Below are 18,990 nucleotides of genomic sequence, written 5' to 3'. Positions count from 1 at the left end.
CATGACGAGACACAAGATCGTCATGAAGAAGAAACCTTGCAGCTGCATATTCTTGCGACCCAATCGGTTGATAGCGTACACAGCCACAAAGTAACCGGGTAACGCCATCAGCGACACGAACGCGACCTCTGTGGTCACTTGTTGAAGTGACGGATTGCTGAGACCCACGACCTTCAAGATACTGGCGGAGAAAAGGTTCTGCGAGTAGTGGACGATGTCGAACAAAAACCACGTGCCAGCTGTGCCTAGTAGGCTCACACCGTAATGTCGAAGAATGAAACTGAGACGAGCCGGTTGCTGTGTTGTGGCCTGTGTCAGCTGGCCACGTTGCTGCGCGTTCTGATATGCTGCAGACTCCTCGGCCGTGAAGCGGAAGTAGCAGACCACAAGGGCGGGTACGACTCCAATCGCGAATAGTATGCGCCAAACGGCTTCCAGACGGGAAGTACTATTTTCACCGGGCTTACCATCAGCAAACGCCTGTACGAGCAGGTTGCCCAGGATAGCAGCCGTCACTTGGCCCACACCTTGTAGGGAGAAGGTCTTGGCCACCGCGGTATTGCGATCTGCTGAGTCCGTCGAGTCCTCGGCTGTTGAACTGGCTGCTAGCGGATATTCACCGCCGATACCGACTCCCAAAATGAGACGTGCAGCCACGAGGAACCAGAGCGTGGCCCGGGCGTCGCCCGCGTACGCTGCGGTACAGAGAATGCCGCCGAGTATCAACAAGCAGCACGTGAAGATCATGTTGACCTTACGACCAAAGACGTCGCCCAGGAAGCCAAAGCCGAGTTGACCGATCACAGCACCGATGATAGCACCAGCCGAGACCCAGGACTTCATTGTGGACGAGTAGATTTCAGAGCCGTACTGCTCCGTGAGCACGACGTTGACCACGTTCATGACAAATAGGTCGTACGCGTCGTTGTAGAAGCCAAGACCTCGTACCAGAAACTTGTTCATCTTAATTCTTTCTTCGAAGCTGGACGGAGTTGTGCGCCGAAGAATGCAAATCGGAAAGTGGGCCTTGTGATCACAAGGCCTCAGCAACAAGTTTTTGCTGAGACCGTCCTCCAATCCATTGCAGTAGTTGCGCGTGGATGAGCATTCGGAACCCGTGAGATACGCTCGTGATTGGCTTTGGACATCTTGATTGTTTGCAAAGTGGTATCTTGTGTACCGTCCATAGCAAAATTCGATTGCGCCACAGATTCATTTATTATTATAATTGAATCTAATCGAATAGCCCTTGCGCAGTACAGACACACCCTTCCGTAGTTATAGCGCCGGGAACCAGCATTTTATTCTTAGCTAAGGGTATTACTGAGGTTTGGTGGCTCAGCTAAGTGTTCCTTCACTTCTTGTGTTTGCGGTTCTTCAGGACTCTCCGTCATCATTCAATTAAGGAAGTGTCACCAAGATATCAGTTGAACCTAAGAAACCCGCTTCACGCTCACCCCATGGTCAGCGTTGGTAGATTTAGCAGCAACCTGATGATGTAGATCTTGATCGTACGGATAGGAACATCTCAAGTAGACCCAAACGGGCACATCAAAATGGGTGCCTACCAAAAATACTTTAGCCAGGTGACCTATCTGCAGATACGCAATATACTTCGAGGTAAAATGTTCACGTGATGTCGGATAGAAATGTGCAAGGGCTCAAAAGATGCAGAGGGAGCTGCGAGAGGTGCGCAAGCAGCAGGTGCGGACGTGCTGCACATTAGTGTCTTCCCACATTTGGCCACCTCAGAATAGTAATTATGGCGATTTTATATTTTATATTACAATGGAGAGATGAAAGGAATTATTCGCTTATATTATATTCTTGTCTGCGGGAAAGGCCCATTCCCAACCGGGCCGTGAGGCCGCATGCGGCCAATGTGAGGCCTGTGATTGGCTAAAGCTCGCGCCGGGTGCATATCTCGATGCATGCGCTCGAAATGACGCATAAGGAGGCTAGGTTTACCGGTAAAGAGTGAGCCAATCAGAGTGAAGTATATGTTGAAGACGAGTTTGTACAGCAATCTACTAAATGCCATTTCTTAAAATTATCCAAGCACTACGCAGCAAGCAGCAATGACAGCACTACGGTCGAAGAAAAAAGCAGAGACGGATGCGTTCTGTACAATAGTGCTGGGGCCAGTGATGAATATGATTGCACAACATTGCACCAACTCAAGGGGAGACAGTGAAGTCGTCCGGAAACGACTGGATTGGGATGTCCATGCACAATTTCTCATCGTGGAAGGAGAATTCAAGCAATACTACCGTATGAGCTTCGGCGCTTTTGAGCGTCTTCTTACTTTAATTGCTGGGCAACTCTCTGTTGACCGGTTTCAGTCCGCACGGCGATCACGTGGCGAGCCTCCCGTATCTCCAGCAGCCATGCTACAAGCATGTATCAGCTGGCTAGCTGGAGGTAGCTTTCATCAAATTCGTATCATCACGGGGACTAGTCGATCAGGTTTTTATCGCATCGTTCATGCAGTTATAAGAGCTATCAACACTTGCGTACAACTGGCCCTGGAATTCTCTGAAAGTGATGACGCTATGGAATTAAGTGCGGCAGGTTTTTCGTAGTTTGAGTACTGGTGGTGCCATCCCTGGATGCATTGGCGCCATAGACGGCTGGCTATGTCCTATAAGAGTACTTCGTAAAAGCGAATGTGAACGCGTAGTTGCATTTTTTCTGGGCATTATCAGCGTTACGGACTCAATGTTCAAGCATGTTGTGATCATAAAAGTCGCTTTACAGCGATGGCTTGTCGAGCTCCAGGGGGAAGGAACGACTCTGTGGAATTTTCGCAGTGGTCGCTAAGCAAAACGCTTGCTCAAGGTCGCCGATAATGCCTACCCTCAAACCAGAGTCGTTTTAACACCATTTAATCAGGCGCAGACCAGTGGACGCTTGGACAGAGACAGTTACAATTTTTTCTTAAGTCAGTGCCGCCTTCGGATTGAAATGGCTTTTGGATTGCTTGTGAACAAGTGGAGAATTTTCAAGCGGTCTATGAGTGTCCGCCTTGCCAACAGCGGACACGTAATTCATACTTGCATGCGATTGCATAATTTCTGTATTGATCAGCATTTAATTGAAAATCCTATGGGGCCAAAGCAAACGATAAAGTTAAAGCGTCGTGAAATTCGCACTTGGAATGACTCACGAGATTTTTCTTATCTTCACACAAGATATTAATTCAGCGGTGGAAGACACATAGAACTTATGGATGAAATGACCCGGGTAGTCGTGATGCAGCATATACAGTCTCTCAATTTAAATCGACCTGCTCACAATGTAAGTCGCCGTCTTAATACCCAGAGCTAGATTAAAAAGATATCTACAAGTACGTCTTCTGCAGCTCGATACTGAGACGGTTCCGTTCTTCCATAAGCAGAGCTCTGTCCTTTTGTAAAAGATCTGCATCTCCTGTGTTTAACGTGTCTGGTGATGCCAGATCCTTGTTAAGTTCACGAATTTGACCGCGAACTCTTTCAAGCATGTCATAGATCTTGGACCGTTCCTCAAGTTGGCTTGAGCGGGATACTCTGAGAGCCTCTTCTTTTCTTTCCTCCGTTTCTCTCTGTGCCTCCTCCTTTCTGTCCTGGACGTACAATTTGAAAGATGAAGCCATTTCTTCTAAAGCTTCATGACTCTTTCGCTTTGATGGAGTTATGTCGAGTACTCGCGCGCCGGTCAGTATAGTGGGATCCTGTGTATCGACCTTATCGCTTGCCAGCAAACCACCCTTGACAAAGTTATTCTGGCCAGGTTTTTTCTATTGCATAGTAAATAACAATTAGCAAAAGGTCTGGCGCTCCTGTTTATTCGTAGTTTACTTACCGAAAGCCACTTACGCAGGTATAACACGTCTCCACGGCCTTTCACATAGCTGCGAAACTCGTTATCATTTTGCCCTCAAGCTGAAAACTTCGTATGGGCTTCGAGGTAGCTTCTGTTAACTTCTTTCCACATGCTGTACAGCTTTCTAGATGAGTGAACAGTTTTTGCTAGCGCTGGATTGATCCCAGTGAGGAAGTCGTCGTCGTCGTCGAATTCCAACCGATCGCGCTCATGGTCCGTAGGGCAAGCGCCCACGAAAGCTTTACGGACTTCTGTCCAGAAATCACTGCGATCATTAAGCAGTTTACCATCCAAGTCAGCTCGTGTAGCCGTATCACCTGGGGTGTAGGCCATTTCTCGTCAGATAATTATTTGTATGTGAAATTTGTATATAGTACCTGTTCTGGCAAACCTTGTTGCAAACTCATCGCTAAACAAAATGTTTATCAAGCGAAACATACAGTGCCTGCTACGTGTCGAATCTTCGGTGACTATCTGGACGTCACCTCCAGGGAGCTTCTGTGTGTACACTCGAATCGCGGCATCGTACCTCTCCAGTGCTTCAATGCGTTCTTGTTATCGCATGCCAGACTTAAGCCGAAGCCCACGACGAGTACACTCTTTTCGGATCTCTTCTGCCTTCCAAGTTTTGTAGTTTAGATTCGGGCTAGTCGAATTTGCAGTGGACGATGCATCAACTGTATGTTCCTCAGTATTTGTATGAGAACTACCAGTATTCGACGCAAGAATGAGACTATCTTCAGAACTGTCCGAGTCTACATCGTGTCGTATATGCGATAACAGCGGATGACAGTAGTTTGGTGCTTCTGTAGACTGAGCAGCTGCTATGTACGGTGTAAGAGGGGATGGTTGGAGTGTGGGTGCACTGGCATTCGTCTGCGAATCAGCCGGAAGCAAAGGGCGGCTCATTAGTGCTCTAAACGAGGTATTTGCTTCTGGGGTAGCAGCACTGATTGTCGAGGCTGGTGATTTGTCAAACTTCCAGGTAGAGTAGTAGCGCGATTGCTGGTGCTTTTTCCGTCTTAAAAATTCATACCGATCAATTGTCTTCTCTGTGCCGTCCACTTATCTTCTTGGACGTGCCTCTTCAACAACTGTAACGAACCGACCAATGAGCTTACTCACTAAAATCGGCCGCACTGGTCTTTCCCAACCGGTGCGGCCGCATGAGCATAAAAGTGCTATGCGGCGCGGCCGCTTGGGAATGGGCCTAAAGGCTACCACGAAAGGGTTCGTTGGGTACAACCATTTTTTGCCAAACGGAACTGTTGGAGGCCAGTACTATAGTACTGAAAATGTAGTGTCCATGATTTGAAAAATAAAATTCATTACATTCGGCTAGGTTCGATCGATGGGTAATTCCAATCGAGGACGACCCCCAACCTCCAATCTCCCATTATCACTTTTCCCGTTTCATGCTCAAATGGACGTAGGAGTCGGCGGTGGCGACGCAGACGCGGCCACGGCGCGCGCGGTTAGACTTGGAACCTCTCTACAGGGCTGGGGGCCTGGCCTCTCGGACACGCTGCGTGTTGATGCAGCCCTTTTGGAAGTCGACGAGCAGCCAAATGACGACAGTAATGAGCACAGTAGCCAAAAAAAATGACGGCGGCACTGATCCCGGCAACCAGGACGATGATGACGGACGTAACAGTTCCGGCAGCACTGATGGCAGAGAGGACGAGGATGGAGAAGCAGTACGTCACTCGGTATCAGATGTTAGCGGTGCATAGGAGGAGCTGAGAAGTGACGTTAGTCTTGTGGCTGTGGATCCGCAGGAGGTTTGGCACAGCAGCTGGTAGTCCTGGCAGGCATATTTCGCTCTATATTGCCAGGGGACGATGCAGGTGCTTCCGGTCAAGGAAACACCTCTTGAATTGATTTAGCAGCAGCACGCAGTGTAGAGGTCATGCGCACCACGCGCGACTGGCTCTGAAATGGGTCATCACTAGCGCCGCCAACTTCTCGAAAAACAGGAGTGTATGTACGTGTTCTAGCTTCAGCTAGTAATGCGTCTATCGTTGTAGTCTCCAGCTGAAGAGACACAATGGCGTAGCCAGACGAAGGAAAGCTTGGCCGCATGCTGCCTTAGTAGTTCAAGTTTCTCTGATGGCTATTTGTATAATGTAGCCACTTTTCGTCGGCAACGGGCTTTCAATTTCTAAGCGTTGGCGACGGATAGTACTGTTTTTGGGCACACTCGTTTTTATGTTTATCGAGGGTCCCTCTTTTGGTTGGCGCGTGTCGACGCTGTTTTAAAACTGCCGTTCTGCAGCCTTCGCCCCGACCTTGGTGAAGCGGTTAAAAGAGAGGCTGTTCTTGGCAGAGTTCCGGTCGCAGGTTGTGTACGCCGACTTCAGTACAATCATCGTGTGTACCACGAAAACAAACTCGGTGCGAGACGCCCAGACCTTCATCCTGCAGCTTGTCGTTTTGTTCACAGCTCATAGCCAAACACCATGAGTGTGTGCGGATCAACACTGTGTCTAGTGCTGTCGCTGTTTGGACGCTGTCTACAGCTACAACCCCGTGGTGTTTGCTCAGTGCACTAACATGACCGACGGCGTGTGCTGTTTCGACTGTGGCGGCATGGGCGACCCATCGTACGGCGACACGATCTCGTACGGAGTGACGGCCGTTGTCAAGGCGGGGACGTACATTCCTTCACTTAGAGTAGCGTTGAAAACGTTACGTTCATCATCGGGCAAAAGAAAACCGTGACGAGGGTCCGTTAGCGCTGAAGATTGCTCCATCGAAGCGCTTATAAAGCTTGCGAGCAGCACCTACCTTTTCAAACGGTAGCACCAACGTCGATGATGACTCGGGAGCCAGCTCTTCTAGCAGTGGCAAGGCTACCAGTGGAGCTGGCAGCACCAACGTTGTGGCGGTTTTCCATGATGATGATGTAGCTGAACACGTACACAGCATACATTCAGTGTATCTGTTTTTGTTATAAATTGCTGTCCTGCATCTAAAGAAATGCCGGCACATCCAGGCAGCTATCATTGCAGTAGTAAGAGCGTCGTAGTCTACAGGTTTGAGTATGGTGTCGAGCCGTATGCCCTTCCACCCGTTTGAAGTTAAAATGCGAACCACACCCTTTAGCGCTCCACTGCAGACTTTTAGCTTAAGCGTAGATATTTAGCAGTAATTTTATCGCGCAAAAGGTGAAATTAGAAGTGAATCATTCGAAGGAAAAGAACTGGACTTAGTCGCTGTCCTGGGCTTGAGCTTGGTCGCTGCCCTGGGCTTGGCCCTGGGCTTGGTAGCTGGACCGTCGCCACTTCACTGTCGTCCGCGTCATGATGCTCTCATCTCCAATATTTGAGCTGCAGAAGGCGATAATGTTGCTCCTGTTTTTCTTGATTTGGCTGACGGCGCTTTCGTGATTCCGCAGTCAGCTGCGATAGCTAAAGGCGGTCCAGAATCGCGAGCTTGTTCTTCAGGCTGACGTTGCGGATCTTCTTGATTACCTTTGCCCTTGTCGTTGGTGGGATTCGGGTCGCCGTTAGGTCGCCGCCACTCGAGCTGTACGCCAAGATCCTGGCTCGATCCCGCTTGATGCGCCCCACGACGGTTTTGTGGACAGTAAACCCCGTCGTTATCTCCGTGGTGGTAGCGCCTTTGTCGAGCATCTCCACAATGTCGATCTTCTTCCTTACCGATATGTCTCGACGAGGCTGCCGCGGCTTCGCTGTCGTTTCAGACAGGCAGACCGTAGCGCGGAGCAGCTCTTCCTCTAAGGCACTGGTGACGTAGCTCAATATCCGGTCGCGGTTGTGCGTGATGTTTATCACAAACCTGGCAGTGTTTAGGCCAAAGCGTGTCGCTATAGTCATGGGATTATCCCCCGCGTCGAGTCTACCGAGGATGGTTAGCATGTCAATCATTGACAATCTCTTGTTCCTTGGTCCGGCCTCTGTAGGAGGTGTGACGGTTCCCGATAAGAGCTGAGCACGATGCAGCTTAGACGGAGAGGGCGGGAGCAACGGCGAACAAGGGGCACGTTGCGAGGTCGGCGTCGGGGAAGAGAGTCAATCCTTGTTCTTCCGGCGTCTTCACACGGACCAAGCGAAGGAAGAAGACACGAGCGGCATCTATAGAGATGTTCCGCTTCTTGATCATCGACAGGTCCGAAGATCGCCTGAACAGGAACCAGAGCAGCCGCAGTAGAGCAGCATCTTGGTAGTCCCTCTCAGAACATGCATTGGCATACAAATACGCCACCATTTTTTTTTTCAAGTCAGCCTTTGTACATGGGTCTTTGCTACGAAGCCACCACCATCCCTTATCAGAAAGGTTGTCTAAAGTTTTTCCCATTTTAAGCAGCCGCGATTCTAGCGAAGCTCGGTGCTAACATAATTTCTCTAGGAGCCAAATTTGGTTTGGCGATAGTACTGCATTGCAGTGTTTCAAATCAGCAATTTACCCTTCTTTCCTTTTTTAACGCAAGATACATTCCAAACTTATCCATGACGCACACAAAGCTCTTGCCAACCTCATCCGCCTCAATACATTTCCTTACGTATTCCTCCTTAACATCCTCACAATTTAAGAACTTGGAAAATGCTGCGACAGCAGTTGCCTTAGCCCGCAATGTGTTGCCAGGTTGCAATTCCTCCAAACCAATCGCGAAGGTCCGATAAAGAGAAATATAAAAGGGATACGTCTACCACTTGACAACTGAATGAACATACACATACTTTAGAGTTTTATCGGACTTGAAACGTTCGATCGGGTGGCTTAAATGACGCACCTAGACCTACTACATCGGATTGGGTAAAATCATGATTTGGATTAAATGTGATTGGCTGGCAATATTTTCTGGCAGGTAATTGGCAGTATATACCCATACAAAACTCAAGTATGGTCCGATTAACTATCATATTCATCCATATCAATTAAAAAAGTAAGATTTAAGACCAAAAAATGGAATAAACGCTGCTCATAGACCTTTTTACCGTCTTTTTATCATAGACATCCAACCATTATTGTGCCTTTCTGCTTTTTGTCCTCCCGATCGGACTTCTTATTCGGACTTCGGAGTCTTAGCAAGAGATCGGTAAAATGAGGGAAGGCAAAACGCAAAATTAACTATGTGGGCCACATCACAACTCCCTGCCATCCAGTCGCTTCATTTCTCCAATAGGGACTGCAGGAAAGCACACCCTCTCATGGAGAAGCGCGGTTTACAAGCTAACTAACGTGGTGTACGTAGCAGGCGGTGCACATACTCGGGCGAAGGAGCGTGCAGAGTGTGCGGAGGTGCCTTCGGATCCTGAATTGGACGGTGCATGAGTGACAATGAGGCGGCATGCTGTCGGGTGTTTTGCTATAGATTTTTGAGCGATGACGTCTAACACTGAACTGTTTTTCTTTGTAGGTGACTAACCAGGTCGCGTCTTAAGGGGAAACAACAACGCATTTGCGGTGGCCAGTGTTGCGGTGGTGCTGCTGTTATTGTACGGGTGAGTGGGCACTCGCAAGGCGTCGTGCTGCAGAAAATTCTCATGGATATTATTAATACTGCATGATCTAATACTTTCTGCCACTGTCGCACAGGTGCATTCAAGGCTACAGTACGTAGAATAGATCCTGATCGACAAGAAGAGTGTCTAGTGAATAGAAAAGTAGGTGAGCATGGGTGTATTGGTAATGATCGTGTCACTTATATTATTACTAAAATACGAATACTTTGTCAAATTGTGTGTAGATTAAATGGAAATCGCAACTGAACTTCCACCTCGGCTCAACTGTCGTTTATGCGTGAAATCGGGGGAGCCATTGACCCCGTGCAGAGACAAAGTTCCAGGGCATGATTCCATGTTCTTAGTTGCGGACGGATACGACGTTCTACTGGGGCATATCAAGCATGTGTTCGATATGACGTCAGGTCTCACGTGGAATGAATCTATCAAGGCGTCAAACCCACCATTATGCGCCCCAGAAGGATTACGTGCTGATTCCATTCAATTCAAGTGACATGGAAGCATTGTTTGCTACAATTTGGCACAGGGCGCGCCTGCGGAAGTACGGACATGCAGCGTCCGTGCTCTTATTGTTCGTGTACGTGGCACGCCCCCGAGCACAGCGTCTGACATCACTACGACGGGCTACAGACAAGCGTATTCAGGAGAAGCTACCTAGGGTTGCGACATTCACGAATGAGAACGGAATCGATGCAAGACGCTGGACAAATTATTGGCGTTTTCGCGGTAAACTCTCCATAGCACGCTTAGTAAGAACCTTACGAGTAAGGCCCAAGTCAAACTTAAGCGCACGACATATCGTGGCATCTGACACGTTACGATGCATGTTAGACTATTGAATTAGTTCAGCACGCAGCTCTTCATAGTAAAAAACATGGATGATCTTTCACATACTTCTGAACAAGCAAACACACATTCTGAGGCCATTTTGAGGTCTTTTCACTGCAGCTCTTTTTGTCTACATTGCCAGTCTTGACAAACCTGTGATACCACCTACTGAGGCTTCTCTCAGATACACCTAAGACAGTAGAAACCGCGCTTAACTGAATGTCGTAAAAATACATGAGCACGACACCGCGCCACTTCATATCTAATTAAAAAGTTAATTTTTTAAGATATTGATGAGGCTTGGAAGAGCTTTTTTCAGCTGAAATGTCCGAATGCCGACCAAGACATCGGCAATCGGGCTATTTCAATGAAAACGAGCTCCGACCAGCCATCTCACATACTTGAATTAAAACGGTACGGTAATACAATATATTTAAATCGTCACTAGTTAAACTAATTGCTGGTATAAAAATCATCTTGCCCTATGTTTTTTGTTAAGTACGACTCCGAAATTCATACTTTTTCTTACCTAATTAGCCAAAATAACGGAAAGGCACAATACATGTATTAAATAGCAGCTCAAAAAGAGAGAATTGCATGAATCGCCACGGCTTAAGTACGCTTTTTCGTACATTGTTTTAGGTAAATCAGGTGGCCTTATATTTTTGGACGTACTTAAGTCAGAGGGGAAAAAATGCAGCGTGCCTGCATCCATCATGGGAATAGCCTCGCCGGCGAGGCACTTTTCGTGGAGGCGCTGCAGCAGCGGCTGAGAAAGACATTGGATGATATTTCATGTATTGGTGAATGAGCTTTACAAATACTTAAGTATCCCTTAAAAAATACAATAATTTTCATGGTGCTACAGACGATCCTCTCGTTCAATATCCCCAATAGTAATTCCCTCCAAATAAAGTGATTGAGAGGGTCCGCTTGCCTACAAGCTTAAGATAAACCGACTTATTTCCTCTCATTAGTGAATAGTAATTTAAAAAAGACAAATATCGTTATTCAGCGGTAGATAACTATAGATTGGGTCGATTCAGTCAAGGTGGATTAAAGAATATAACAGTGACATCTGCTGTTTGCTCCCTGAATTTCCCAGAAAAAGAGGCTGTAAGCATCCGTAATGCATGTGAGTGCACAAAAGCATTTTCCTAAATTAAATATTAAAATGCTTTACTATTAATAGTGCAAGAACAAATATTGTGCTTGCCAGCCAGCCGACCCAATTTGTGAGCTCTGAGTCAAAGAAGAGTCGTATGTACCTTAAATTGGGTACAACTCCTTAATGTGATTCCTCTATATAATATTAAAATGCGGCTTTCCGACGCTATCAATACAGAAAGGATCGTCTGTACTGTACCCGTCAGCTGACAATGGAGACTCCACCATCAACAGTTAATTCAACTTAATTACCGGTACAGTATCAAGACAGCTTGCAGATCATCTCTTGCTGTTTGGAATCCAAACATCAAATTTTGGATGGCATCCAAACTTTGGATGCCAGCCCTGCTGGCCCAGCTGTGGATGTACCGAGCAGTACAGTACATGTACAGATGCTTGTTCATTTCTGTTGAGCTTCACAGGGATGTTGGAGTCTCCTTACAGTACATCCGGGCCCTTGGTTTTCATAAATAATCTGTGCTTTACCGGTACCGGGTCTGTAAATCACAGTACACCTGTCAAAATTTACAAGAAACCGCTCCGGAGTTTCGCTCGGTATATGTAGTATTTCCACAATTCTATGTGGCAGGTGACCTCTGCTGGAGCGGTTCTCAAGTTACTTGAACTTTGTAAGAGAGCAACTCCAAACGGCAGAAATTGACAAAACATACTGTACACAGTACAAATGACCACAGCTATTACTATTTAGAGCTATTGCTATTTAGAGGGCTAAGTTACATTTTAATTGAAGATTCACGCTACTCTTCTCATGAAATATTAAAAAAAAAAAAGCCGCGGATATAGTGGGAATGTTGTCGAGCTCCGCGCGTGACCTTCGTGCGATGCAAACTGCTTTTAGGGACGAGCTTGTGAAGAACCGAGGACGAAAACAGAAAATGCAGTTGTTTATTAAACCTTGAACGAAACGGCAAATGGGCTTAGTTAATAAGCTTTAAATAGCGATATTTCTGATATTATCAGATCACTGTTGAGACAGTTCTTATTATGCATTTAAAGGTATGGAATCCGTTATGAATGTTCAGTATTAGAGCAAGTTCTTCAGTAGTACTAGGAGAATTAAAAACAACCTCTGAAGTAATACTGGTAAGTACTACTACGAAATACAATCAAACGTAAAATTTTATGGGAGGATTTTGTGTAGTACAAGCTCACTTAAGGGTTAAATATGAGGCACTAACTTTACTGCCAGCGCCCTACGTAGTCTCTATTAACATGCATACCCTCAACTACTCACAGGGTGGTACAAGTGCTGCGGCTTAGCGGTACATCGTAAGCGGTGGCAGAATTGGTGCCTGGTAGTGTCCCGGCGCGGCCGCATATTGAGGCTGGGGTGCCGGGTGGGACGTGACGGGTCCGTGCGACTCACGAAACGACAGCAATGATCGCTGGTTGCCCAACACTTGTGTGTCGTATCGAGGATGGCAGCCCATGCCAGTCGAGGTGAATGGGTTAGCGAGTTGCGTAATGGGACGTAAGGCAGGCACTTGAATATGTTTGGTCGGCACCTTGTCGCCAATGGAAGAGCTGCGCAAAAGCGGGTTCACCAGGAAGTCGATCGAAAGCTTAGTTCTAGTGGGTGAGATGAACGAGTTGCCGGTCGAGCTGGGTGGGGTCACGACGCCGTGGGACGGAGAGTACAATCCGACCGTCAGAAGCTTGGAGTGAGACTTGCAGCGGCCCTTGACCTGAGAGAACTTCTCGCAGTTCGGGATGGTACAGCGACGGCCGCCGCCGTGTGAAATGCAGTAGCCCTTGGACTGTGCCAGCTTCTGGCAGCCGTCAAACTGGCAGCGACGGCCACCACCGTGGGCAATGCACAAGCCACGACTTTGAGCGAGCTTGTTGCACTGCGGGTCACGGCAACGAGAGCCACCGCCGTGAGCCTTGCACAGTCCTCGGGTCTGAGCGAACTTGTCACAACCAGCGAACTGACACCGAGCACGGTTGGCATTGCGACGGGTACTGGACGTCGGCATGAAGACCAAATGAGGTTGAAATGGAAAAAAGGTGCTCTTAAAGACACAACACGAAGCTGCGCTAGCAGTACAGTGTTTGCGGATGGCGGTGAATTGAGAAGTGAGCACAATGCTGAACGAGATGGCAAACAACCAAGCAGAGAGGAAGCAACGGGACCAGCACATGCGACTGCAGCTTACGCGGTGCTCAGGTCGGATACAGTACCTGTACTGTACCAGCTATGGACGCGAGAGAGACAGCGGTTGCGGGGGCCGTGTGCCGGATAGACTAGCATACTTAGCCTCCCAGCCATGCTCGTCGCGACAGCTGGGTCCAACAGAGCTACGCAACAAACAAACGCGTTGCATGTGGTGTTCTTACATACGAGGGTATGGTCTCTCGAACTCAATCGATCGCTTCCAGTTGCCACGTTTACTTGCTTGCAAGACGAGTCTCGTGAGCACGACAGCTTGCAATGTTTATTCGAATAAAGAAACGCGTTTGATGCGCCAAGTTTGACACAGGGGCAGACGAAGCTTGAAATTGTACATGTACCGGTACATGCAATAAATCTAATCGGACCGTACGCTCTGCGGCCCGCGTTGTGCGGAATGCTAGCCTAGCATTAATTCAAGAGTGAAATTTTGAACATTATCAATACGACTGCTCCCGGGGGTGGCGGAGCGTGAACACAGTAAGGAACATGACGACTCCTCTCGACAAAGTTTAAACTCTTCGTTCAAACTTCGAACACCATCGTTAGCGGTTGGCCGCGTACAGCCACCGGGCCCCACGTGGACACCGACGTTGTTATCCTGGCGTTTTGGATATGTTCTAAATGATTTATCTATAGACTCCTGAAAAAAGAAAACTATTAATAGCGATAAGGCAACCTTTTTCCATTGGGTTTTTGTTGTTGTAAATGTACGGCCCGAGGGTACCGCTTCCACATAATACTTTCTTCTGTCACGTGCCTTTTTCGATGACAGACCTCGCCGCGGAATGCAAGTTTTGCTTGCTTGAACAGTGTTACCGATATGATGCATTAATATTTACGTCAGTACAAATTAGGGCTTGTGGATGTTCTCGTTTTCCGCTGTCGCTACGGCCACCTATTGAAGTGTACATGGAATATTAGCTCCTAGCCAGATCGGCCGGTTCTTTTATTTGCGGCCATGTCTACTTTCTTGCTCAAGGTGTCATCTCACCAAGAGCGCGGTCACCAGACAAAGAGGCGGAACAGTGCCTCGGCAACGTGACGGGGCTTCCCGCCGGCTCGTTTCGGGTCGCATTCGAGCAGAAACACGATATTCCGACCCGACGGCACGGCCTCGGATGGGGAAGGTGGCTACAAACCGCGACGAGGCAGAAAGCGACACAGATGTGCCACTTTGTGTGCCCACATCGCTTTTGGCTTATCTGCATATGCTCCGTCCTTATGCTCCACCGAATTTCGGTAAACTCTGCCATCACGAGATCCGTAGCGGGTTTGTTTGGCAATTATAACCTTCGATCTTCGATCCCAAAAGTGGTCACCACACATACAGACAGAGAAACCGTTGCAGTTTAGAATATTCAGAGGGATATCCGATTTGGTAATCCCTCTTCAGTGAGGACTTCACGGCCATCGCTGACTGGATCAGCTGACAATGCTGGCACGCCGCAGGTCCGTGGTTTGCTTCAAATATCTTTCTTTATAAGAATACCTGGTTCCAGACAGTACTATTTAATATTAAAATACCGCCGGTAGGCCCGACTCAAAGATACTGGGATCTGATCTCCGGCTGGGCTCAGGCTACAGAACATACCGACCGGTACATGTAAAAGGATGAAGCCAACGACTTCGAAGCTCTGTGCAACATACCTGTACTGTCTAGTACATGTAGTAAGTTCATGTAAATTATCATAGAAACCGAAAATATGTACAGACTCGTACTATTAATACACGTAAATACTACTTTCTAAATTGACAAGTCTGCTTCTATTAAACCTACATTTGAACATGTTGAGAGAAAGAAGTACTTCCGTTTCTTGGGAGGTTAGGACTCCAAACAAACTTTGGAATACAAATGCTTTTAAAAAAAGACTTGTATTTAAAAACACGGGTAAAATATCAAAAATCCGAAGTACTTGGAGCTAATCGGACACAGGGTCCTGAAAATACATGAAGTTATCCTAATGAAATCCAATTGCCAGCGAACAACCACCTCGAGACATTATTGATGCAAACAAGATGCAAGACCGACCTGCGCGTGTACGTCTTACATGTTTCAAATGGTTTCAAATAGAAGCTTTAAAGGAAATACATAAAAAGAAGGACACTACAGGTATATCATTTCATTTCTAAATGAAATGATAGTGAAATACTAGTACGGTAGTATCCTTCTTTTTTCCAAATTCCTGATGTGTTTACTCTTTATTAAAGTGAAAGAGTTAACTCTAAAAAGTAAAACATCAAGAATTTGGCCAAAACTTGTTTGCGAAAGTTACAACCTTGCCGACATCTTGTGAGCCCACCGAGATGTGCTGTAGCCTACAGCGCAGTCTGTAGTGTACGTGTGGTGTTCAGTTGCAATCGGACCCTGTTCGTTTTTACTGTGTGCGTAAGCGCTAAGCTCCAGTTCTGCCGTTAAGTCCGTCCAGCCAGGTCACGTACTCAACTGTATCGATTCGAGTCTGTTGGCGAGCCTCAATGGCGCTCATCAAGAGCTGCTGGCAGAGCAGCACGTCAGTCTCCTTGGACACGCGTTGCGCTGTGCAGTGACGAAAATGAGACCAGAAGAGTCTTCTGAAGACCGGCTACCAAACCGGATGAACCGGATGTTGTCATTTCGCCGTCTTACATGTTGAACATGGCTGAATCAGTCTTGCCGTCTCCTCGGGCCCGGGACCTGACAGTCAGACTGACTGGTCCAGTCCGTAAAGTATTTGCTCTCAACCGCAGCGGATCCCCACCCGCCTCGAATTCGGGTACTATTGTATAATCCTTAAGGCGTTAGATCTCGACATTCGGTCGCAGTCTCCAGCTTTTTCGCTACATGTACAGTGTCTTTGCGGCCCGCGGTACACTGTTGAAGACGCGCATTTGGCAGCGGGCCATCTACTAAATCTCACTCACAAGATTGGAGCTCACTTCCATCTGTGAGCTCGTTCGACCTGGCGAAAAGTGCGCTCCAAGCTCACAAGGTGTTGACTCCAGGAGAGATGTTTTCGAATTGCTCTGGGATTCGGTTTTTCGATTCACATCGAGCATTTGAGACGGCAAGGGACGCTGCGCCTGCATTGGTGCTGCAAATTTTGCAGCCAGTACGCATGTAGTGACGTTGTGACGATAACCTCGAGCTGACTCCGTCATGACGATGTCAATGGGAAAAAGAGACGGCGAATTGATCGGATGATGCACCCGACCAGCCCCAGTTGCTAACGAAGAAGCATGGGCATCTTCTGCCAGGCCAAAAGCTCCGGTCTGCTTCAAGAAATACGAGGTCACAAAGATTGGCTCACAGAACGCGTACCAGTACTGTACTAGAGAGGGAGAGCTCAGTACTAGTACATGTACTGTTGTGTAGCCGCCTCGTTTTAATACATGTATTATCGTTTTCATTGTATTTAGGCACGTACCGGTAGGGTACATGTATCTGTGGCCGATCCTGACTTCAATGTTCAATGCACACGCTGCTCAAATTTGCATACTGTAGGGTTTCGTACTGTAACTGGCGATTGCTGCGCATTTTGGCTAAGTTTTCCCGGGGAACGCCTCAAAGGACTTTGCAACCAGTCCACAATTTTTGATTCCAACGTTCAGCGTTCATTCCATCCGACATAGCAGCATTTAACAAACAAAGTTGTCACTAACACCACTATGTCGTTTTAAACCGGTGAAGTGTGAGCAGCACATGTACATGTACATGTACATACACCAAAAGCTGGAGGTGCACTGCACTGCCGCAGTGCCAGCAGCTCGGTCATCTGCCGTATGTAGCATACGGCGGCACAGGCATACATGTACATGTGCCGCCGTTCCACATCTTCGTCACGAGGTCCATGCAAGCCTCCATCTGCTTCACCATAACCGAGCCACTTCGCGAACGAGACGTTGCCGTCTCTTCTTCGAACAGTGTTCGAACTTCGGGCATGTCGTCGACATTCTCCAAAGCCGCCCGTCACGTGCGCAGTGTACATGTTGGTGGAAGGACACCAAGGTGGACGAAATGGTCTTTTCGCGATGCGGCGTGAAAGTGTATTTAAAACTGCTGGACAGTGGCCACGGTTGCGCCACTGTCAAAGGGGCGAAGCGTAAATTAGCTGTAACAAATTAATCCACACGAGCACCTCGTGAACGAGACGATTTCGGTGCGGAGTGCTATTAGAACTAGAAAAAGGCAAGGGACCCACTCGGTCCAGCAGAGAGCAAAACGGTCGGGAAGCGTGTCATCGCTTGACCCTGTCCAGGATCAAGTTCAGGATCTGTGCTAACGTAAGGCACGAAAAACAGCGCTTCGGTGTGCACGGTTGACGAGAGCACGAACATTTGTGTACAGTGAAGAGTATTTCATTGAAGACTGAAGGGCAGCGGTCTGTCGATCTCTCTCGACTGCAAAGAGGCTCAGCTCATCAAAAGCAAAAGGCATGAATTTTACGGATAAATACACTGCAGGTCGCAGCGAGTTCTACTAAAGTAAGGTTACAGATGCAAATGAAAATCAAATCACCGATACAGCATGAGCGGTGGGTATTGAATCGGCACCGTCGCCGATGGGCGAACCTGCATCGCCGCGGCCGTTGTGGCTAAGGTAGTCATCGGGTCGAGATAGGAGAGGAGCGAACGTTGGTGAGGTAGAGCGGAGCCGGCCATGTGCAGTCCTGGTAACACCGCCTCCTTGCGGTCGGATACCACTCCACAGGGGTTAATGAGGAACTCGATCGAGAGCTTGGACTTGGTCGGCGACATGGTGGATTTAGGAGTGAAACTATCCGAGTTAAAGGCCGTCGAGCCTGAGACCGATACCGGAGACCATGAGCCTGAGCCGGACGGAATGAGCTTAGAGTGCGACTTGCACTGGCCTCGCACCTGTGCGAATTTATCACAGTTGGCAACGTGGCAGCGACGGCCACCGCCGTGGAAGATGCAGAAGCCCTTGGACTGGGCAAGCTTGGAGCAGTTATCGAAAGCGCATCGACGGCCACCGCCGTGCGCAATGCACAGGCCTCGGCTCTGAGCGAGCTTCTGACAGCTCGGATCGCGGCAACGCGAGCCACCGCCGTGGGCTTTGCATAGTCCGCGGGTTTGTGCGAACTTCCCGCAATCGGTCATGCGGCACCGTGCACGGTTGGCGTTGCGGCGAGCGCTTGAGGTCGGCATGATCGGACTCTCTGAAGTGTGTCGAGCTGCGGGATTTGGCAAATGGTGGAGTGGCGAGTTCTAGCTTGGTTCAGAAATTTTGTTTGCGTCCTCTCGCGTCCAAGGCGGACAATCTGCACAGCCGTGAACCTACACCCCTACGCGGCTTTGTCTTTGAACCAAGCAAGCGCACGGACAAGTGTACGTTCGATCCGACGATTTGGGGTACACGCCGAAAAACCGCGTAACGGCATACGTTGACCTCTTGTCCACGCCTCTGCCTTGGTCTCTGAGCTTGTGGAGACCTTAACCAGAATGTTCACG

The 18,990-nt window shown here is 48.2% G+C and overlaps 3 protein-coding genes across 3 annotated transcripts; all 3 read right to left on the bottom strand.

Annotated features, from left to right (window-relative positions):
- Positions 1–20: 20 nt before the first annotated feature.
- PITG_13037 (Major Facilitator Superfamily (MFS)) lies at positions 21–963 on the bottom strand (the record flags this gene model as incomplete). The annotated part of the gene is made up of 2 exons (XM_002900529.1): positions 21–42; positions 80–963. 2 exons carry the CDS (start codon positions 961–963, stop codon positions 21–23), a joined length of 906 nt encoding a protein of 301 aa, XP_002900575.1.
- Positions 964–12,625: 11,662 nt separating this feature from the next.
- On the bottom strand, positions 12,626–13,345 carry PITG_13035 (uncharacterized protein; the record flags this gene model as incomplete). Its single annotated transcript, XM_002900528.1, has 1 exon — positions 12,626–13,345. One exon carries the CDS (start codon positions 13,343–13,345, stop codon positions 12,626–12,628), a length of 720 nt encoding a protein of 239 aa, XP_002900574.1.
- A 2,914-nt stretch (positions 13,346–16,259) lies between these two features.
- On the bottom strand, positions 16,260–18,687 carry PITG_13034 (uncharacterized protein; the record flags this gene model as incomplete). Its single annotated transcript, XM_002900527.1, has 4 exons — positions 16,260–16,298; positions 16,444–16,845; positions 17,244–17,603; positions 18,073–18,687. 4 exons carry the CDS (start codon positions 18,685–18,687, stop codon positions 16,260–16,262), a joined length of 1,416 nt encoding a protein of 471 aa, XP_002900573.1.
- Positions 18,688–18,990: the final 303 nt, after the last annotated feature.

This window comes from Phytophthora infestans, genomic scaffold (assembly GCF_000142945.1).
Source record: "Phytophthora infestans T30-4 supercont1.25 genomic scaffold, whole genome shotgun sequence".
NCBI lineage: Eukaryota > Oomycota > Peronosporomycetes > Peronosporales > Peronosporaceae > Phytophthora > Phytophthora infestans.
The sequence above is the reverse complement of the archived record's forward strand: the minus strand, read 5'-3'. Positions and strand labels throughout refer to the sequence as shown.